The sequence below is a fragment of the Hippocampus comes genome, unplaced genomic scaffold (assembly GCF_001891065.2).
Source record: "Hippocampus comes isolate QL1 unplaced genomic scaffold, H_comes_QL1_v1.1 scaffold568, whole genome shotgun sequence".
NCBI classification, from domain to species: Eukaryota; Metazoa; Chordata; class Actinopteri; order Syngnathiformes; family Syngnathidae; genus Hippocampus; species Hippocampus comes.
In genome coordinates, this window is record NW_017842052.1 from 381,876 (window position 1) to 404,230 (window position 22,355).

The 22,355-nt window shown below is 51.8% G+C and overlaps 1 protein-coding gene and 1 long non-coding RNA gene across 3 annotated transcripts in view; one reads left to right on the forward strand and one right to left on the reverse strand.

The window, feature by feature from the left end:
• LOC109509855 (leucine-rich repeats and immunoglobulin-like domains protein 1) overlaps positions 1 to 14,998 on the reverse strand; it is a 23,852-nt gene extending 8,854 nt beyond the window's left edge. Inside the window, exons 1-7 of the mRNA XM_019859726.1 lie at positions 13,870 to 14,998; positions 7,648 to 7,719; positions 6,338 to 6,412; positions 3,029 to 3,166; positions 2,510 to 2,653; positions 1,736 to 1,879; positions 1,235 to 1,378 (exon numbers count right to left, since the gene is read on the reverse strand). Coding sequence (XP_019715285.1) covers positions 1,235 to 1,378; positions 1,736 to 1,879; positions 2,510 to 2,653; positions 3,029 to 3,166; positions 6,338 to 6,412; positions 7,648 to 7,719; positions 13,870 to 14,072 — 920 coding nt within the window. The 5' untranslated portion in view covers positions 14,073 to 14,998. The remainder of the gene's footprint in view (positions 1 to 1,234; positions 1,379 to 1,735; positions 1,880 to 2,509; positions 2,654 to 3,028; positions 3,167 to 6,337; positions 6,413 to 7,647; positions 7,720 to 13,869) is intronic.
• Positions 13,278 to 21,668, forward strand: LOC109509857 (uncharacterized). Of its 2 annotated transcripts, none has more exons than XR_002167004.1 (2): positions 13,278 to 13,950; positions 21,117 to 21,668. It is a non-coding gene; the product is annotated as an uncharacterized LOC109509857 (long non-coding RNA). The 2 variants fall into 2 exon arrangements; XR_002167003.1 differs by lacking the exon at positions 13,278 to 13,950 and adding an exon at positions 17,751 to 19,818.
• Positions 21,669 to 22,355: the final 687 nt, after the last annotated feature.

The window sequence follows — 22,355 nt, forward strand, 5'->3', positions numbered from 1 at the left end:
GGGGGGGGGGGTGACGAATGGAAGGAGCTGATAGAACACAGGTGGGCAAGGCAATATTGGACTGCCGCTTCACGGCCCGTTCAAGGTCTATTGGCTACTCGACCTTGAGCGTCACATGTTCGACCTTTTACAGCCCGCCATCTATATTTCAGCAAACACCCACACACAGTCTTTCTTGATTGAGGCCTACCGAGGATTTCAAATGAAGTTTACGGATGGGCTGGACAAGGTAGACGGAACACACACCCGATCCATCAAGTTTAGCCGCCCACAGCTAAAGTCTGAGGGAAAATGTCAACTTGAACTAGATGGCCGGATGACTCTCAAGAGGGAACCTCGCGGAATACAGTTCGCACGAGCTCTGAGAGTTGTCAAAGGAAGTTGCAACATTTTATTGTCCTTCCTCTGACCCTTCGCCGCCTCACGTCGGCAGAGCGTCGAAGAGCGCCTCGTTGTTGACAGCGCAGCCCGGCCCATCGCTGACGCAACCAAGAACAGGCGCCTGATAAAGAACAAGCCGCAACTCGACCAAACCTCCGTCGCTTCCGATTTGTGTAGCGCCAAGAGGACAGCCGGCGTGCAATCTATCATTCGGAGACGCGTTGACGGGATATGGCCCTCAGATAGGTACGGCAAACTTCCATCCGCGCCATCCGACTCGTAATCTTGTCTGACTGTTCCACATGAACAGGCGCGTTCTGCCGCAGCCTCGCTCGCACTTAGTAACGCCTCGGCTGAGCAGAGCACTTTATAGCGGCAAAATGACTTGTCGTGTCAACAGCGCGGGGGAGGCTCTCGGGTCAGACCGTGTCCTTCGCTTGACAATGGGGGCAAATGGGATCCTTCTGTGGAATTACCACAACACGGCGAGCAAAAGCTCTCACTCACACACAGAGGAAGAAATGCTGCACAACATGGCAAAGATATCAGGTCGTTACAAAGCTGTTGAGCTCAGGTCTAATTATGGGATAAACAGGATGATCCTTGGTGCGTCGTGTAGCATGTTGAGTGCACAAACAAGCCCAATGTCATTTAACCTTCTGTTGGCCTTCAGAAATGAGTCGAAATGCCTCTCAAATGGCTGCCACCGGCCGGCTCTCCCGAGTTGAGGAAAAACGGACGGTCGGTTCCAAGCGGTCATGCCGTGCAAGCGGATCGCCCGGTTCTTGAACGAGTCGATCAATGTGTCTTTGCGCATTCGGCACTCGACGGTGATTTTGGTGCGGGCACTCACAATACTCTCAGCTTCTGGCAGAACTTCCAGCCATCGGGATTGATGCGGGTTATGGAGTTGTTACTGAGGAAGAGCTGCTGAAGAGAAGTCAGCCCATACAGGGAGCCGCCGTTCACCTCGCTCAGGCTGTTGTGCTCCAGGTGGCTGTATGAGAAACAATCGATCGGATCAATCACGAATCGACGGCAACGGAGCGCCGCCGTCCAATGTCAAACTGTACGTTTCAAAAGTTCAAAAGTCACAAAAAAAAAAAAAAAAAAAAGTCTAGCCATTGCCGTGTGAACTAGCGCACGGCGGCCATTGGAAGGAACGAACGTGAACGCCGAGACACAATTGTCGGACTGGGAAAAAAGGAAAAAAAATCCGATGAGAGACATATCGAGGATCGCTCGGATTCTTAGTCGGCCGCCGTGTGCCTTGGCTGGTTCAATTGCGCTCGGTGAGAAAGCGTCGACGTGAATAAGCAGCGACCGCTTTTGAAGTCTTCCCGCAGATACGTACAGGACTTTCATCTTGGCAAGGTCCCAGAAAGCCCCGTCCGTCAGCTTGCCGATGCTATTCCGTTGGAGCTTCAGCGCCTCCAAGCTGGAGAGACCCTGGAAAGTCAAGCCCTCCACCTGACGGATACGATTCCTGTTGAGTTCGCTGCAGGTGCGCACAAACACAAAATATGGCAGGAGATTGACAACGCGCATTGTGAATCCTGCGCCGCGTAAAGATGGACAAAAGAAACCGACACATTTCCTCGAACGCGAGAATAACCACATCGCTACCGTTCGGTTTTTTCGGAGAAGAAAATGCCATTTGTTGCTCTGCCCCTGCCACGTGTGTGTTTCGAATGCCCTCGAAGGTGCAGAGCGAAACGACCCGGCCTATTCTTTGGCGGTCACACGGTTTGCCTCGTCGGTAAAAAGCACCCGTGAGAGCGGATGGGGCCCAAAACAGGTTCGACTTCAATCCCGAGAGCACCTTGACTCTTTGGCTTGGAAACTTTGGCCTCGGTGGGAAGGAACGTCGGCGAGGCCAATACGGACAATGAACCGACCACTCGAAGGAATGAAATGCCCAAGAAATAAATCTCCGTTTGCGTTGGCTCGGTCAGACTCCTCGAGGTACGGTCAACCGTTTGAAAGGACAACATTCGGGAAAGCGCGCACATTGGTGAGACATGACTCCTCCAAAACCCGTCGAAATATTTCCTCTGCGTCAGGATGCACAGAGACCCGCGCGAGCGCAATCAACGGCGCGTTGACGGCAATCCAAAAAGGTACTCACAGCTGGGTGAGCCTCGGGAGCTGGAAGGCCCTCACGGGAATCTGACTGACCCGGTTTCGGCCCAATCGCAGGACCTGCAGCGTGGAGCCCAGATGGTCCAGCGCGCCCGGCTCTAACGCGCCGATCTTGTTGTTGCTTAGGTACCTGCGGACGCCCAAACACAGCTGCACACTCACGATGCGCACATTCTGCTTGCGCGAACCTGGAGTATCATATCAACCTTGTCGAGTGGAGCAACAATGGCTTGAAAAACAGGAAGTGCTATGTTAGCACGGAGCAACGAGTCGCTCGTCTCGGCGCATTCTAATGAGCACTTTCAATGTCCCACAAACACAGTCCCGGGATTGTTTTTTTTTTTTTTTTCTTCCTCTCCTGGGGCTAAAGAAGGTCATTGATAAATATAGTTCCCAAAATCTAGTAAAACGCTGGAGGGGCTAAACAGGGGCCCCACAGACTACCCCCCCCCCCACCACCCTCCTTTGCTCTGGCGTAGCGCCGTCCTTGCCCGCAAATACTTACAAATCTCGAATCCGGAGTCCCGCAGGAAAGGAGTGTCCTCGTAGTTCAGTGATGTCATTATTGCTCAGGTCCAAGGTTTCCAAGGAAACCAATCTTCGGATTCGTATCCCCTCAATACTGCGGATCTTGTTATGGTGTCTGGGGAATGGCAAAAAGATATGTTTCGCCGAGCCAAGCTGACACATTCACGGCGGAAACCAAACAGGCGCTTGATGAATTTGCTTTCCTGCAACCAACGTCAAGTTGTACGAGCGCTCTTTCCGACAACGCTTTCTAATTTGCGCCGCGTGGAGTTGAGCCATTTGGCAGCCGCAAACTGGTCTTCGCGCCCTGGAACGATTGGACTGTCGAAATAAAGTCTATTCAAATCTTATGGGTGGCTGCGGAGCCGGTGCGCCCATCCCAGTTGACTTCAGACTGGAGGCGGGCGACCTCCCGGACTGTTGGCCAGGCACAGTGGCCTTCCCACCCAACAGGAATATTTCCAAACGCGCCTCGCGCAAAGGCCGAAGGCGTTCACTGAATCCCATCTTCATTCCCACCCACAAGCCTCAGCGAAGTGCCGCGACTCGTTTCGATACATCGCGCGGCTCGCGCGTGTTCAAAGAGCCAAAGAAAGGTGAGGAGAGCAGGCGCTCCACCGCTCAAACTCTGTCCAAACAAGGTCGGTCCCTCCTTCCTTTCTAGCCTTCGGCCAGCAGATGGACATACATGGTCCATTTTGCGAGGGGGGGGGGGGGCACGAGTGGGTCGCGCCACAGTGCCCACCTGAATAAACACAGGCAGAAAATGCTTCAGGATGAACCCTGCGAGCGCACAAACCACAAACAACAAAGCGTACACGCGAGACAGAGAGACTCACACACAGTGGCCACATTGAGCAGCGCCTGGGGGGACGGATCGGGGGGGAGGAGAAAAATAGAGGATAGTTAAGGAGTGAGGGAGGGTCAACAGCTGGTGACCTCTGCTGGGAAAAACAGAGCAGCCTCAGACCGGTGGAAGAGATTGACCTCTCGCGCTGGTTCCAGTTCCCGTTTCAGAACTCGGGGCGGAGGGAGTGGGGGGGGGGGCACCCTAACTCACTCCCTCCCTCGGTCGAGAATCCAGCTGTGCGTGAGAGGGAGCCGCTCAACGCGTTTGAAGTTGGCGACACACAATAGCAGCGGCGAGAATTCCCATACAGCCAATGACGACGCCGATAAAGAGGTGCCCGGGGGTGGCCTTGGATGGCCAGGGGGACTGAAGTCCAAACCTGCTCAGCATGAGCCCATGAGTCCATTTTGACAATTCCCGGAATGGATGCCGGGCATCAACAGTGCCATCTTGGAGGGCAATCGGGAGATCCATTCGCAAGGGGCGGCGGCCATCACGAGAAAAGCGAAATATTCGAAAATCCCCAAAAGGATTTGAAATGGGGACTCGTCAGACCACAGAACATTTTTCCACTTCTTTGATGAGCTTTTGCTTGGCGTTGTGGAGGGCGCCCGACCGGATTTACTGACGTTTTATCTGACGTGTTCCTGAGCCCGTGCGGCGATATCCTGGACGCACCGATGTCGGCTTTTGATGCGGTGTCGCCCGAGCGATCCAAGGTTCACGGCCATGCGGTGTTGCCGTTCGACCTTGCCTCGTCCATGCTGCGATTTCTCCAGAAGCGTTGGATCGTTCGCCTCGGCCCATCCATGCTTGGGAGCGATTCAGGGAAGCTCCTTTTCCAGCCCACCGTGGCATCCAATTGTTGCCAGTTTAGTCGCTCACCTGCGGGATTTTCCCAAACGGGTGTTTGATGAGCATTCCTCAGTCTCTTTTGCCAGCTGTCCCGCCGGCGTTTTTTGGAACGCGCTGCGGCCATCAAATTCTGAGACGGTGCTTATTTGCTCAAGTTGATCGGTTTGCACTTGTCTCGTCTTTGTGATGTCGTCCGCTCAATATCGGTGGAACATGATTTGAGAGTCATTGCCTTCAGATTTTAATTGATGTTCAACACAACGTGCCAACTTCACTGGGATCGGATTTGTGCACGGGGGCACACGAGGTCTTTTGATATGACGGAGGACGCCGTCAACTTTCATTTCTCTTTTTGAACTTCTGTTTTTCGAACATGAGCCGCCCCGCCCCCGCGGCGTCCTCGATGGTGACGCTCTTTCTCTTCCGCGAAGCGGTGACGTCCCGCCCCACCCTTCCTCCTCCCTGGCTCGCCATCACCCAGTTTACCGTAAGCTACGTGACGGACAGCTGCAGCTGCTTCGGCGGGCCTTCACTTCAGCTCTGTGGCTTGGTAAATATTCCGCCCTCCCTTCTGGCCTCTTCTCCTGTCAGACCGCCGGGCCGCCCTTCCCTGGCAACAGGCTTCCAGTTAGGCCCAAAAAAAGACCCCCCGCTTATTTGGAGGGGCGTCATTCAGGCGGAAAAAAAGGTTTTCTGTCATGAGGACAAGCAGTATCTGGAATGGCTAGATATTTTGTGTCAAAAGGCCAAAGGCCTCAAATGACAGAGGAAGGTCTGCGGGACGCACCGCAAAAGTGCCCAAAACATCTTTTGTGGTCGTTTTGGGAAGATGTCAAATTGCTGCATGCGATACAACCTCGAGTCCTTCTCTTCCTATATGAAGCGGAAACGACTCTGACCACAAAAATGCATCAGGCTATCAGGCAGGCAGCCCGCACTCCAGCAAGGTGTCGAGAAAAGGAATTTTCGGAACGATCGAGCAATGCTCCCGGTCCGTTGTCATGTACATGGAAAAGTCACGGGACATTCGAAACGCACAAGCGTTCAGGGCTGAATTTTGCAAAGACTACGGCCAAAAGCCACCGCGTCAAATATAGTGTGCGGCCGTCGTCATTGAAATTGCTGTCTGGCTGCGGGGCGCGCGCTTTGAACGAGGACGAACGAGTATGAGTGGACACGCCCCCCTCCCAAATCGGGCTGTAAATCTCCAGCGAGATGCCAACGCAGGCGGTCGCCCGCACCCGCACATCCGCCACTCGCGAGAAACCGACCGGCGCAGTCTGCCCACGACGTCTGACAAAACACCGTGACATTTTCCACTCTTACGAGGATAGCCCAAAGACATGAAAATCGAGCGACTGATTTTGGTTGTTGTGGCGGCGATCCTGTAACATTGCACTTTTGCAGATGGTCCAATACGGACACTGTTCTAAAACGGACCGGTCAAAGCCTTTGCATCCTTGACAGATGTCAGGCAGACTATTTCAAGAGCATTTCAAAGAGGCCAGCGGCCTAAGAATACCGTCGTCGCCGAGAGGCAGCTCGTTCCGGCAACGGCTTTGAAGTGGCGGCCGTACTCACAGGTAGAGCGCCACGATCTTGGAAGCCGCCTGTCCTAATTCCGGGATGGAGGTCAGCTCGTTGTGGTCCAGCCGCCTGAAAAGTCACAAAGCCAACGGTCGTCGGTCAGTGAGAATACACGAAAAAAAACAAGACACAAGCAACGGAAGGAGAAGCGTGCGAGCGACCGGCCCGACCGAGCGTGTCACGAGCGGAACCGAGCCTTCCCTTCCTCCATGGATGTGTCTTGCGCGTGAAACGGAGCCACGTTCTCCCCTGGCCGGATCAAATATTTACAAGGCCGGCGCCGGCTACGGTGTCGGGTGGCGGCGGGGAGGCTTAATATAGAAAAGTGCCAATTTTCCTCACTCGGGCTTCGTTTAAGGTAACGCCCGCGAGGAAGTTGCGACCAAGCGCCATCCGCCAACGTCACCAAAAGCGGCGGCCACGCTCGGTCCTCTGTCCCAACTGGATGTGTGGGAACAAATCCACCCGGGGCATGAAAACGTGGAGATGGACACAAGGAATATACAACTGACTTTCTCTGCGATCTGTTCCCGAGATAACAGCGGAGTGGCTCAGGTTCTTCCAGCTTTGGAGTATTTCTTCGTGATCTTTCAAAGCAGTTGGCTCTTTAAATCAACAGGTCGCCATTTTTATGATGCCCTGCCACAAAGACTACGAGTAGGTCGGGCTTCATCACCCAAGCGGGTCTTTTGCGCTGACCAGGCACACATTCCGGGAGGCTGCGGTGATAGAGTTTGTCATACAGTCAAGCCTCGGTTTTCGAACATCTCTGTTCTCGATCGAATCGGTTTTCGACCAAAAATTTCGAGTTTTTTATGCCTCGGATGACGACCGAATTTCGGTTCTCGAACAAACTGAGCGCACTTGAATGCGTCACTTGACTCCTCTCGCCTTCCTCACACGAGGAAGTGACGCTTCCTCGTTCAGCGTTCCATGGTGAACGGACGTGTTCAATAAAGATTTTTTTTTTTTTTTTTTAAAGAGCGTGGTTTCGGTTTTCGAACAAATCGCTTTTCGAACAGCCTTCTGGAACGGATTATGGTCGAAAACCGAGGTACGACTGTATTTTGTCATTTTATGTTCACTTTTCTTTTGATGGCGGCGCGGGCACCCGCGGCGGCTCCTCTTGTTGTATTTTGTCTTGAGAGGGAAGAAATGTCATCTGTGCTGTATGTGCAAGATACAGTACATTTGACAATCAAGTTGTACTTGATACACACACACACACACACGCACACGCACACGCACACGCACACACACACACACACACACACACTGAATGTTTAGTGTGAACGGATACTGACAACTCTCGTAAATTTGGCAGGTTGGCAAACACTTCTCCACTGATGTCGGTCAGCTTGCTGTGGCCAAGATTTCTGGAAAACAAAACAAAACAGGGAAGGTGCTCATGAATTTGCACACGAGGCGCATTGATTTGCTTTATTCATTCTCAGTCGGCACAACGAGGAGCCCGATGAACAATAAGAGTCTGCCTAATATGCCAAGGATGTTCCTTCAAAGTGAAAACAAAGTGTCAAATCATCCGATGGAATACAAGCCGGTCAAAATCAATGGCCTCAAATGGAGTCGCTCGCTTTCCGTGCTCGCTCTGCAAACAAAGCGAACAGGCCATTCATCCGCACAATCAATTTGCACTTGAGTCCGACCTGAGATTGGCAGGCGGCCACCCGAGGGCAAACCTCTGCATTTCCCCACTCGGCTTCCTATGCCAAATTCATCAAATTAATTTCACGCAGAAACAAGTCCAGCTTCTAGAATATCTCGCGCTGGCGCACACACACACGCACACGGCTCCCGCTTTGCTGTCCCGCCACAGCCTGCGGGCAGACGGCCGGCCGCGGTGAGGGCCGGGTTTGCCTTTGCCTCAGATCCTGGCCTACTGCTCAGACCGGGAAGGTTTCGCGGACTCGCCAAGAAAAGAGTTCTCGTTTGGGGACGCGCGTGCCAGACGCGACACATTCCTCATCCTGTCGCGGGAGGAAAATGCCAAAGGTGTCGCGACTGTTATTCAGGATTAGACTCAATGCACGTGCGTAATTTCTTCTCGAAAATACGGCGCATCTGCAATTCAAGCCATCGCTCCCAACGAGAGACTTTTTTCTTGTTGCGCAACACACGCTTCTTTTTTCCGCCGTTGAATGCAAACCTAGCATTGGTGTTTTTCTCGCTTTTGTGCCTCCCGGGCTCGATGACACATCATGAGCGCTTCCCTCCACGTGTCTTTCTCCTTTTTTGAGAAGGTGACGAGGTAATAGAGGCGCGTGCGTCAGCCCTCCGGGCGCAGGCCTGACGGGGAGCCGTCCGTGTGTGGCCGCCGCCCTCGGTCATCCCCCGCAACGCAACAGGAGGCGATGACCTCGTTCTGGCAAAGTCAAGTGTCGAGGGTGAGGGGGTTGGGGGCGATCCCCCAACTTGCTCCGTGGTGTGTATTTAGAAAAGGCAGCCACAGGCGCAAAATATGGAAAAACTACTACAAGGGCTCTAAAGGCCACAGCAGGCAAACTAAACCGGTCCACTATTGGTGTGCACGCACCCTTTCCTCAGCCAACTACGGCGTACGCTCAACCGATAGAGCGATATCTTTGTTTCATTCAGCCCGCATTATTATCTGACCTATCAGATAAGGTTTGTGGCAATTCAACACCGACTGTCGGGCGATAAGGGTCCTTCCGCTTCCCTCCTTGCCTCCCGCACTGTGGAACGCAAAGACGGGAATCCGGCACCAAGCGCGATTGGCACTTTTCTGATAGTGGCCCGGCAATTGCTTCGAAAGGAATTTGCGGCGCCGAGATCGGAGGCCTCCGCTGAGAAAAAGAGATGCCATGCCGTTGCGTACGACGGGCTGGGAAAGGATACGACATTTGCCCCTGGCAACAAACGGTTGCGGGACTTGTGTCCAATGTCGCATCAGAAGTCCAGTCGACGTTCAAGTCTCCATCCGTCCCGTTTGACTCGAATGTTTCCATGTCAGCTTTCAACTTTAAATGGAAGCAACTTGACATGATGACGGGGATCAATCAAATCGACAAACGTTTAATGACGCACACCGCAAAAATCAAAAGAAATGAATCACACTTTTTATTGATTCAATACCTGTGGAGTTAAAAGCCACAAGTCTGCCAACTTGAAGTTATTGCCGGTGACTCATAACTTGTGGCGGCGCTTCGTTACGATGCGCCTCATCTCGGAGCGCGGGGTCACAATTTGTCATTTTAAGTGGCCCGAGTGCTGGAAGGAAATGCGGCTAATCGAAAACATTAGCGTCAAACTTGCCCGCTGAGAAATCTTTCCAAGAGTAAAACGATAAATGAAGCGGAGGCCAGTCTGACAGAGCACAAAGAAAGAAAAAAGGAGCTCAGCGCCTGCACCCTGCAGCTTATTTGACACAGGGGGAAAAAATTAATAAAAAAAAAAAAAACACTTGGAGAACGCAGCCGTCCGATTTACGGGCGCTGTGGGACCAGAGGAAATCCGGGGTGATGTCATAACACGACATGACGCTCGTTCAGTCAGCACACGGGAGTGGCAAAAGCGACCGACTCGGACGGTGGGCGCATCGTTCCTCCTGCCTGCCCCTTTCGTACGGTACATCAAACGCGTTGTGAACTTTGCTCAGCCAGAGTGTCAAGTGACGTCAGCGACGAGCCTCTTTCAGCCCCGGCGGGAGACAAAAGCCCTGAAATGCAGAGCGTCGTCAACCACGTCGTCAAAGCAGACCCCGTGCGCCAGACGGCCGCGCACATCCAGAGGCCAACTCTGTCATGGCGGGTGGACGGGGTTCTGGCCAGGCAGCAGCAGCTCCCGGGTGGCATTTGACGGCGAGAAAGCGTAAAAGCCACCCGCGTATCCACAAGTGCGAGGTGACAAGCGCCAACGATCAATCAAATCGACAAACGTTTAATGACGCACACCGCAAAAATCAAAAGAAATGAATCACACTTTTTATTGATTCAATACCTGTGGAGTTAAAAGCCACAAGTCTGCCAACTTGAAGTTATTGCCGGTGACTCATAACTTGTGGCGGCGCTTCGTTACGATGCGCCTCATCTCGGAGCGCGGGGTCACAATTTGTCATTTTAAGTGGCCCGAGTGCTGGAAGGAAATGCGGCTAATCGAAAACATTAGCGTCAAACTTGCCCGCTGAGAAATCTTTCCAAGAGTAAAACGATAAATGAAGCGGAGGCCAGTCTGACAGAGCACAAAGAAAGAAAAAAGGAGCTCAGCGCCTGCACCCTGCAGCTTATTTGACACAGGGGGAAAAAATTAATAAAAAAAAAAAAAACACTTGGAGAACGCAGCCGTCCTATTTACGGGCGCTGTGGGACCAGAGGAAATCCGGGGTGATGTCATAACACGACATGACGCTCGTTCAGTCAGCACACGGGAGTGGCAAAAGCGACCGACTCGGACGGTGGGCGCATCGTTCCTCCTGCCTGCCCCTTTCGTACGGTACATCAAACGCGTTGTGAACTTTGCTCAGCCAGAGTGTCAAGTGACGTCAGCGACGAGCCTCTTTCAGCCCCGGCGGGAGACAAAAGCCCTGAAATGCAGAGCGTCGTCAACCACGTCGTCAAAGCAGACCCCGTGCGCCAGACGGCCGCGCACATCCAGAGGCCAACTCTGTCATGGCGGGTGGACGGGGTTCTGGCCAGGCAGCAGCAGCTCCCGGGTGGCATTTGACGGCGAGAAAGCGTAAAAGCCACCCGCGTATCCACAAGTGCGAGTTGACAAGCGACAACTCCATGCGGCAGCCTCGTCACGTTGATTCGCTCCGAGGCGCCCAAGTGCACTCTGGGGATCAATTTCGCCGTCCCGCCACTGCAAATCTTGACAGATTTGAAGGCAACCGACGGCGTTAGACTCGATCTGATGTCACTTGGTGTACAGAAGGTGAAACGCATGAAACCAGGAGGACCCGAGTAGGACCCCCCCCCTGACAGCAAGCGGCGAAGGAAATGAAGGTGGTGGTTTGGAAACACCGCTTGCCCCCACGTAACGCAGCAAAGTGTTGCGGCTCAAGCCTATGAGATCACTCAGCTTGAGTTTTCCTAGGCGGGATGTGGAGCCACACGTCTCGAGACCGTGCGCGCTGCCGCTTTGGCGCACACACAACGGACACGATTGGGCGAAAGGCTCGGCGGCGTGACCTCGCCGGCTCAGAGTGAGATGAAATTGCCTTCATATTCACTTTGTGCTTGTTGTGCGGGTGCGCACGGATGCACACGCACCAAGCAAAAAAAACCCAAGGGCATTTTTCCAAATTCTGCTCTCAAAGGAATGAACGGCTTCTGAAGAAAAGTTGCTTAACTTTGACACGACCTCCAACGCCATCGAGGGCACGCTTGTTTTCTGACATCCAGACACAGATGTGAGAACATTCACATCGATTCATCGACAAATCTCAAGGGTAGGCACAGAATTGAAGGGAAGGCAAAATAAGAACAAAAAGTGTCTGTCTGTCTGTAGCGCCGAGTGTCCTGACAAGCGCTCCATTGCGTCGCTCGGCGGTTTGCGTGGCTTCCGCTGGCTTTGGAGCGAGCACGCTTTGGTTGAGCTGCGGCTGATTTCAGTCGTGAGCACCGAAAAGGCCAACGCGAGCCTGTGCTTTGCAAATCGCCACTAAAGCGCGGAGTCTCACGTGAGCCATGCCGGCGAGTCAGACAGAGAACGCGCGGCCGCTTTGTCGCTAGGAATCACGGTCAAAGCGCTTTTTTTCGTTTGAAAAATGTCATGGCTGTGGGCAAAGTGCTATTTGAGGCGCAACCCCAGTGGCCGAAAATGACGATGGGGCGCCGCTCTCGAGAGACAGTAGGTGGCCGCGTGACAGGACACCCGCCTTGACTGCCATTCTAGCATCCATCGCATACAACGAGCGAACAAGCCCGAGTGGTGCTCCCACCTGTCAGATGTGGAGATGGGGAAGTGACGAAGAAGACTCGGAGGGATTTTCTCCATAGCGGTTCATTAGAAGGCCGCTAAGAGTGGATGCGTACACAGAACCACCGATACTCTGAATTCACCGCCATGAACAAACTTTTGGCCCACCGTAGGATGTAAAGATTCGTCGTTGTCGCCGCTTAGCGAGAACTGCGTTTTGGCAAATAAAAAGCGCTTCTTTGACGAAATCCCGAAATGAGCCTTTTGTGGTTCGTTATGTCAGAATGGCCCAGTCAGCGACTTACAGGGTCGCAGTCGTTCTCTGCGTTGCCCGCCAATGGCTGACAATCGAGATAGGCAGCTTTGTGGTTGAAAACAATCAGTAAAGGCCATCCGGCGGCTCGTTTTGCCCAAAACTTAGAGAGACCGCGCTCGACCGTCTTATGCGAAGCAAAATGCGTCTGCGACGTCACACCGTTTGCCCCATCGACGCGTGCGGCTCTGCACTTCGGCGGCAGTGGTGGTGGGAGCGTAGGCGTGGCCAAAATACAATTGTTCTTGTTCATGTTTTGAAGAGGGACTTGGGGAAAAAAAGCTGCACTTGGCGAGGAGGAGACAAAGGGCTCCGTTTTCATGCTGAGTACATGTGGAGTGTGAGGCGCAATGTCAATGTGCGCAGGGGCGGGCCAGACTGGGTTTTGGTATTGTCGCAGACGCACGCAGCTCTGCGCGGTTAAAAACCAGCGCAATGCGTCGTCGTGGGCTCAAACGCAGCCACGTTGATTCAAAGCGGCTCGTCTCGTTCCCTTTCAAATCGGCGCCATTTCAAACTCGTTTGCTGGAGTCCGTGCGATCGATACGAGCGCGCAAAGTACGTGTGTAAGGAAAGGCAATCGGGCCTCCGCCGACGGATGACATTAAGTTGGCCAGGAAGATCACGGAACTGTGAAGTGGAGACCCACCGCCATGCCAGGGGGTGATTTTTAACTACAGTGTAAATAATAGAGGCAATAACAATAATAACAGGAATTGATCATGTACTGCTTAAATCTTCACAGCATTTTACCACATGTATTTCTTCTTGTGAACTTTGCGAGAAAGATGAATCTGTTAAAAACCGCTGACACAACGTGTTAAAAAATAAAAATCACCGCATGTCATCTTTTCACTTCAGTGCCATCAATATTCACTGAAGGCTCGTACTTTGAAAAGGATACATTTGAAAAGCTGACTTTTGCAGCCATCGTCAGTCGCGTGTTCATTCTGAGCACGGCAGTCTGTATAAAACAGCATCGCTACATGATGCAATGCATCCACAGCAGTGCTAAATATGGTCCGGCATTGCGCCCGACCGCCTGGGCCTCTTGCGAAACGCGGATTGAACTGAAGTGAATGCGCTTCGCACAACAAAAGGGAACAGCGGACTGATGGCAAATGACAGTCTTGGCTGACAGGTGTTTTGCCGCAGGTGAAACCTGAACTCAAGCAGGCAACTTGGTACAAAAGCAACCAGAAAAGAAGATCAAACGCTTTTTCCAGTAGCAGACAGCCAGTTGCAATTCAAGTTCTAATCAAATCTTTCGAGGGGAGTGACGTCACTCAAAAGAAGAATTAAGCGAGTCGCTTACAAGGAAATGGTCCTGGCGGGCAGGTCTCCAGGCGGTGCCGGTTGCTCCAGATGACTGCAGTCCACCGAATCGCCATCGCAGGTACAGTTGTGGGCACACTGCAACTCGGAAGTCGATCCGTGACTGTTCAAAAGTCGGAGTGAAAAAAACAAGTAGAAAACGCAACGAAAAGCGTGTCCAAAAGGTCCCGGGGACGCCGCCATTTTGTATCCAGCTTTCAAGAGCGCCGCCGCCGAGTTCTCCCCCAGAACCAGCGAACGGGAATGTTAGTGCAGCGCCGGAACGATAAGATGCACTTTAAAGCATGTTGCAAGTTGCTTTTGAATGCCACTCGATACCAAAGACACAAGTGGTTTGATGGAAAAAGTCATTTAGGACGGAGGTCCAACTTTCTCTCTTTCGATGTCCGACGCGCGCGTCGAATCAAAGGTGATTCACAGTTTGGCCAGATAAAAAAAAAAAAAAAACAACACAGCAATATTGCACTACCGATTTGATTTAACAAATTTTCAGCGTTGATGTAACATTTGACGCTCCATTTTCTGCGTGCCCACCAACTTGTGCGGTATGTTTGCTAACGTCCAACACAAAAAAAAAAGACGTTTAAAGGGCACAGAGCGCCAGGCTCACTGGAAACATTTTATCAAGCAAACAGGTTGCAAAGTGAACGTCGCTTGAACGACGACCGATGCGCACGTAGCTTAATGTCCAGCTCGCAGTAAAAGTTGAGCCCAAAACTTTTTCCACGGTAAAACGACTCCAGCGTTAGTCTCAAGCCGAGCGTTGAAATCTCACTTAGACTGTTTCAATCCAACTTTGAAAGGGCCCCCTCCAAACTCTCCGATAGAGAATCCGATCAGCAATTTGTCTTCTGCAGGCTGTAGTCACAAAACGAAACAATTCGAGTAATAGCAGGAAAAAAAGAAGAGTCCCCCTCCTTTTGACCGTGTACGGTTCGCCACTACGAGTTTTGTCCTCTGGCTTACTTTTCCTCTAACCCCCTCCCTCCTCCTCGAGTCGGTTAGTGGAGTCCCACGTTGGAAGCACAACAGTGATTCCAGGAGCCGCCTTTGGCTCACTCCAATTGGCTATTAGCAAATGACGTAATCGAAACGCCTTTCCTTCATTGGTTCGTTCGGGTTCTCCATGCACGGCCGAGCCGCTGTCAGTCAGCGGTGTCAAGGCCCGCCCATGTTTCCCACCACGGGGTGTGAAACCTCAAACACCGCCCCCCCGCTACACCACCCCCGCCCTCACTCACTCTCGCTCTTTCTTAAAGGGGCCGCAAGTGCCACAGACAGCCCAGCTAATCGCTTTACAACAAGCCATAATCACAAAACCGGTTTAAAATATCATTACGCTTTAGTTGAGGCGACCGTAAAAGATATACATCTTCAAAGTTGCAGCACCAAGCGCATGAAACGAGGACGATTGCTGTGGGTGTTATCATGCCACGCTGACTGATGATCCATTGTATGTTCAAGTTCAAGTGCACTCCACAACATTTATTTTTATAACAACTAATACGCTGTGACTGTAATTTGCAGGTACTGGTCCCTTGTCCCACTGCTCAGCGAACAATTGCAATTGTTTTCGAAGAAAGCGACTGTTGCGTTGAGAAATGCACATCTGCAATTCAATCCGTTTAGCAGAGAAATATTTTGTCGGAGCGTCTTACCAGGCATTGACATGTTGCCTTGCTTGGTTGACGGCATGAAGGAGCGGGTGATTGTTTTGTGTTGGGAGAAGTCCCACATTTCACGGCTATCAATCACGCTTGCGGGCACACAGACGTCCGCACCTGCAGCACTGCAGGCACTTTGGTGGTGTGGCTTCTTGTTCCTTTTCCAAAGAATCCAAGCGGGTTTCACGTTGCAGGTGAGGCCTCTCCCGCAAGAGCGAGCGGGTTCGGCAACGGGGCCCTGCAAAACGCCACTTCATCGGTATGTCAAGAATGACTCGATATTCATTTCGTTGAGCGAAATTCTCATGTCTTGATCTTCACTCCCCTCAACCCGCAACTTCAAACAATAACCTTGACTCCAACATACTGTCAGTCTCAAACCATTCATTTAAGGCTGTCAGTGACTGTTTTCACACAGCATCTAAAATCCCGCAGCTCATACAAATGACACCAAAATGCTCCTAATTCAAGACGCTGTGTGAACAAGTGGCGATCGATGCCTTTTTAATGTTTGAGTATGAAAGGAAGCATCCATCCATCCATCCATTTTCTAATACGCCTTTCGTCCCAGCTGACTTCGGGCAGTAGGCGGGGGACCCCCTCAACCGCCCACATAGACCAACAATCAGTCGCGCTCACAATCACACCTGGGGACAATTTCAAGAACTGACATCAAACTCAAGGCCCGGGGGCCAGATCCGGCCCGCCACTTCATTTTATGTGGCCCGCAAAAGCAAATCACGTGTGTCAACTTGCATGATCCTTGTTAAAATCTGTGCCGAAATGCCAAATTGTCACGTGTCATAAATAACGTTGACATCTTCCAATCAATTTGTTACCCTGTTTACACTGACTTAAACAGTAATTGAGCAAACCGCAACCAGCTGACTTGAGAAATGTCAAACCGAGCAATCCATCAATTTGTTGTGCACAAGGAATAATACGATGAGACGATAAAACATTTATTCTGTGTCACTGTCCTCCGAGGGAAGACGTCACTCCAAAGTGGCCCGCCACGAAAACGACTGTGACCGGACGTGCATGTTTTTGGAAGCAAACCGGAGTACCCGCAGAAAAGCCACGCGGACACGGGGAGAACATGCAAACTCCGCACAGGAATGCCCGAGCCCGGAACCATACCCCGGTCACCACCGTGCCGCCCTAAACTCTTTTTTTCTTTCAGTTACAGTTTGGAAATCATCGAATTTGTCGACCTCTCCCATATTTACACGCGGCATGCGGTGAGGCCCCCAACCCAGCTGTCCCACATTTACTTGATACGGTATTTTGACGAGCCTACAACAGATGGATCAGGTGCTTTGGGATCTATTTTAAGGCAACGGTTAGTGCGATTCATTCGGTGGGCGACTTGCCTTCCATATCTTCGCGCAGAAAATAACTGGACGAATCCCGCGGGCCACTGGCTGGAACAGCAGTGGAGCCCCGTCCTCTCCAAATACACGAGATACACTAGGCCGCCAAAAGTGCCGATGTTGCCATTTGGAGCTGAAATTCGTCGCCCAATCCGGTAGCATTGTACAACCGCGTGACCCATTTGCCGACATTTCACACGGCGCCGTCTTGAAGTGATTGTTCCCCCATGCGTAACCTTCGTGAGCCCTGCAAAGAATTGACATGGAAAGGAATGCATGAACAACATCTGCTGCCATAATTTAGAGCTGCTGTCCACTCGCGGACCGCGCCGCCTTTTGTGTTCCTGTGTGAAATTGTGAATGATGAGACGAGTGCACGCGAGTCTTCCACGACGGTGCCCTGTAAAAAGAGCGAAGGACTGCACGAGAGGAGACCCTCGTCCGTGTTTTTGATGCTGACCGTCGTGGCGTGTTCGCCGCTGGAGTAGACGATACAATTCTTCAACGTCTCCAGTGGAAAGTCAAAGGTTGTGCGCCACTCAGGTGCGCACTTTTTAGTCGGGCAGACATCATGATGTCGGGTCAGTGGTTGATGGATGCGCAAGGCCTCGAGGTTGATTCATCATGCTTGTCTTTCTGCAATCTTCAAACATAACAAACCATCTGCCGCGGCGATTCATCCACTGTAAAATTGGAGAGGCGTGAAAGCCCGCCAACTGGCCATACCGGGACTGGATGGCTCGCGGGTGTTGCGGCAGCGTGGAGATGCTTCGCGAATGGGAAGCAGAAAGGTTTTCTGTCAATTGCACGCTCCCCGATATATATAAAATATAATATTAAGATGAGAACTATTGTTGTGGCACGGCAACATCTGCAGGTGTCTCAACACTGAATTTGCCCAGGGTCACTCTTTTCCGTCCTTCCCAACTGGAAGCGTGATCTCAGATGCAGCCGTCTTCTCCGTCACGAGTCGAGCTTTTCCGTGCCAAGTTTCTGTCTTAAGTATAGACTCGTATCTCGGTGGCAAGTGTTGAGAGACGCGCCATTCCACATCCCTAACCGGACCTGTTCTATCACGTGGTGGGTGTGGGTCGAGGTGTTCGCCCAGTCTGTTATGCTAACATTTTAAGCCGCGGTGTCAGCCTCGATGAAGGTATGCATTGTTGAAAGTATGACCAAAATGGCGGTAAATTTCCACGTCTCTTCAGCAGGTGTTTACTTGTGTCAACGCCGCGCTGACAACGTTGAAGCAGCGAGCCCGTGCACGGACGGGCCACTCCTGCATATTGGCCCGTGTTTGTTTTAACAAGCCTCGTCAATAGAATATTTCATAAAAGAAGCGGTGGCCTGGAACTGTTTGTGTTCCATGTAAGGAGAGGAATGTGCCCCATTTCACTCTTTGAAAGGTGACCTCGGTGTTGTACATCTGTGGCAGCCAAACGCCGTTTTTGTCTGCCGGCACTCTTTGTCTCTCTGTTTTTACTGCGAAAGCATTCGGACGAGGGAGGCATCACTCGCTATCTTTGTCTCTCACGCTTGCTCACGCAGGAGTTGGCTTGACCGTAACATGACGAATTGCTCACCCGAGTGCCCGTACTTCCAGTCGAGCGTGATGTCGAGCTACTGCGCTGCCAAATGTTTCACGTTGAACTTGAAAGAAATGAAATGTTTCTGGTGGTTGGCTTACACCCGGTCACCGCACATTTCGACAGCTCCCGTGTGCTTTCATTAGCCAGCAAAATGAGAGTGGCTCACACGTCCAAATTCAATGGCTGCAAGACTCTCAAAGACAACGCAGGCCAGAGGTGGAAAATTCCATCGCCCTGAAGTAACTGGAGGCGGCACGTCAGTCGACGGGTTAGCACGCCCGCCTCACGGCGCACAGGTGCGGGGTTGGATTCCGGCTCCGGCCTTCCCGTGTGGAGTTTGCATGTTCTCCCCGTGTCCGCGTGGGTTTTCTCCGGTCATCCCTAAAACAGGCGTGGCAGGTTGTTAGGGCGCCCCCAACTGTCCCGAGGTGCCATTGCGAGCGCGAGTGGTTGTTGGATCTACGTGTGCCCAGCGATTGGCTGTCAGGGTAGATCGGCTCCAGCACGCCCGCGACCCTCGTGAGGAGAAGCGCATTGGAAAATCGGCCCGCAGGGGCATCGAGTGCCTCTCTGGGCGTGTGTTGTTTAGGTTTCTTAGCCTGTTATGAATGAGTACAACCATCGCCATATAATTGCATGCTCTCTACTTGATGGCCCAGTCCGTGTCTTTTACTCACAGATTTCAGACCGCCTCCCTTCGGGATTCATCCACTTCTATTTTCTCCGAAATGCAAAACGGCAATGATTGAATAAGGCTATAGTTTGCTGCGCGCACACCGGCACGTTCACTAGAAGCTTTATTTCATTCATGCACTTCCTCTCTTGATTCCAAAGGAGGTACAAAACCACCCAGCGGACTAAAGACGGATATTCCATCGGTGGGAAAAGAGAGCCCATATTCATCAAAGCTCTTCTTTTCCAGAAACCCGCTTCTCTCTCGGAGGCTTGCTCATTAAGAGAGGCTTTGGGAACACTTGTATGGCGATGTGCGCTACAAAGAAGGCGAGGGGGCGGCCGGGGGGACGGACGAGCCCTCCTTTTACCTCAGGTTGCTTTGCTCCTGACAAAATAGGGCCTCGGTGAATAGTGGGAGGCTAAAGCGGAGTGCAACTGAATGGGGGACGGAGGAGTGGGACTCGCTCATGCAGAGAGCTTCCCCCCCCACACACACACTCCCCTCCCCGCCTTGGGAGAAAAGAGCCACCACCTGCTTCTGCTGAGCCTTTTCCCTGGCTTCAATAGAGACCTTGTGAAAGGAGCCCGAACTGGGAACAGGGAAAGCTGAAAGGAGGGAGTAAGCAAGGTTTGCAATTTGGGGCACTATTTCAAAAGCAAGTGTGTGTGTTTGTGTGTGTGTGTGTGAGAGAGAGAGAGAGAGAGAGAGAGAGAGAGAGAGGAGGCATGGACAAGGCACTGGGAAGCGGAGGAGCTGGACTTTTTACATCCCGTTACGCCCCCGCCATGCATTCCCGGCTCACTCGACTCAACCATCATGGAAATTAGCATGCGATGATGAGGCTGTTGGTGAGCCCATCGTTGGGAGCAGTTCAAAGGGGAACCGAAAACGTGGGCCGATGAAGCAATGCCGTACTCTCAAAGTGAAAAGTTTACATGACAACAACAAACAGCCGAGTGGAATGGGTGAAACTTTTCTTTGCTGCTTCTGAAGCGCGCATGGCATTGATTCACCTGAAGAGCCAATGCGACCGCTGTCATACACGTCTTTGGAAGCATCTTTGTCTGCAGACAAGCGCATCTTTGAGTCTCCCTGTGTCCGTTTATCCTGTCGCCAGGAAATCCTGACCCGGATGGCACTGAATTTCTTCCATTTCAATGGAAAGAAAACAGGAGTGCCGGTGTTTGGTCCCAGTGGGCCTTGTTCATCCCATCCTGCGGACTTGGGCCCCCCGGCTCCTTGTCTCAAGCCAACAGTCTCCACGTTGAGTCTTAAACTGCACAGTGATTGGAAATTGGACCGTCAAAATGGTGCTGCTGTCAAATCCGGCGTCTTCCATCCCAGGCAGCCTCTCCTTTCTCTGGTGAGCACTTTGAAATTCAAGAAAAAGCTTCACTGACCATGCCATACGTACAAACGTCTCAATGGAGGAGGAAGGTGTGCAGCGACATGTTCAATCGGCAAAAAGTCCAAAAGCTGCACCGAGGCCGGATCCTGCCCAAGACAATGCGAACAGTCGTGGGCCATTGCTCCACAGGTGCAGCCAGCCCTGGAAGGAAAAAAAAAAAAAGAAACATTGGCCTTGTGACATTCAAATGAAAGCAAATACCGAGCCCATTCATGCAAACAGTCGTTGGCCATTGCTCCACAGGTGCAACCAGCCCTGGAAGGGGAAAAAAAAAAACATTGGCCTTGTGACATTCAAATGAAAGCAAATACCGAGCTCTTCGGCGGCGGAGGCCCTACGCTTTCTTTTCCTCAGTGCCGTCGCATTTTGACCTGGCAAGCTTCCCTCACAAAGCTCCAAAACAAACAGTGCGGCGCGAATAGCGGCAAACGCGGCTTGTTGTGACGTGTATGTGGCGAGTGAGTGAGTGTGTGTGGTGGACATTCCTATGCGGTTATTTGTCTTTTATTTTTTTCAGACGTTTTGAGAAGCCGGCGCTCACCTGTTGAGCCGCGACAACCAAACAAATGGCTTTCATTGCCGCCCACTGCGGCCTTTGACCCCTTGGCTTTGAGTCGCTCCGCAGAGGGGCCTGTAGGAGAAGAAGCCTCCTTGGTTCAATAACATCTCGCGCAGCTCCAACACCTGCGGCTCCATCTGACAGAGCTGCTCACGTGGACCGTAGATCCCCAACGGTCATTTGTCGACACATGAAGAGAGCTTGTCGAGAGATTCACAGCGCTCACGAAGCAAATGTCGCCATCGAAGGGCTCTGCGAGCACACGGCACCGCCAAGATGTGCCATCGGTGAAATGAAGAAACAAGCCTCGCGTCTCCGAGAAAAAAAAACGCTGCGTTGAATTCACTCCGTTTGATTTCAAAATAAAATCACATGCACTTTTTCAAGTCGACGTCTCCAGACGATTTTAGCATGTGCGACTGTTTGACAAGTAAATTCATGCGCTGAAAAAAATGGATTCAACATCATTTTGCCAAATGGCTGCATGAAATAAAAATCATCTGGACCTGATCTGTTTTTTTAAGCAGACTAGACATCAACTTGGAAAAAAAGAATCTGAATCCAGACGACTCGATTGTGTGCAGTGGATGAACAAAAACGAAATCCTTTTTTTCCCCCCCGTGTCGACACAAAAACATGCATTTCCTCCATTTTCAGCCAAACCTGATCGGATGACATCTGAAAGACATCAAAGCGTTTGGTGACTGCCGGTTGAAAATTGAAATGCTCACGTCAAATGTATTGACGTGGCGCTTGATCACAAAACAAGTCTCAAAGGGCTTCACATTGCCACACTTGACAAAGACGGATCACATTTGCTGACCTCTAAGCCCCAATTGACCCTGAGCTTTCCAAATATTAACCCTGCCGGGAGCATCTACTTTTCTTGAAAATACTTAGCGACATTTCTCGCCGAAAGATGTGACTTTGCAGCTTGTAGCCGGTCGCAAGGAGTCTCCGCTCCAGAAAAAGCCGTCTCGTCGTCGTGCTCGGAGATCTCCCGGCGGGTGAAAGGAAACGCTGCCCTTGGTCAAAATGTCACCGTCAAAGGAAATGGTTGGTCACGACTCCCGGTCGTTACGGCAACACATGAAACAACAAAGCTCTCTCCCACGGTGGATTCAAATAAGGTGATGGCACCAAAGACAGACGATGGCAAGTACTCGTCGTCTTCCAAATAGCTTCGACGGGGTCTCT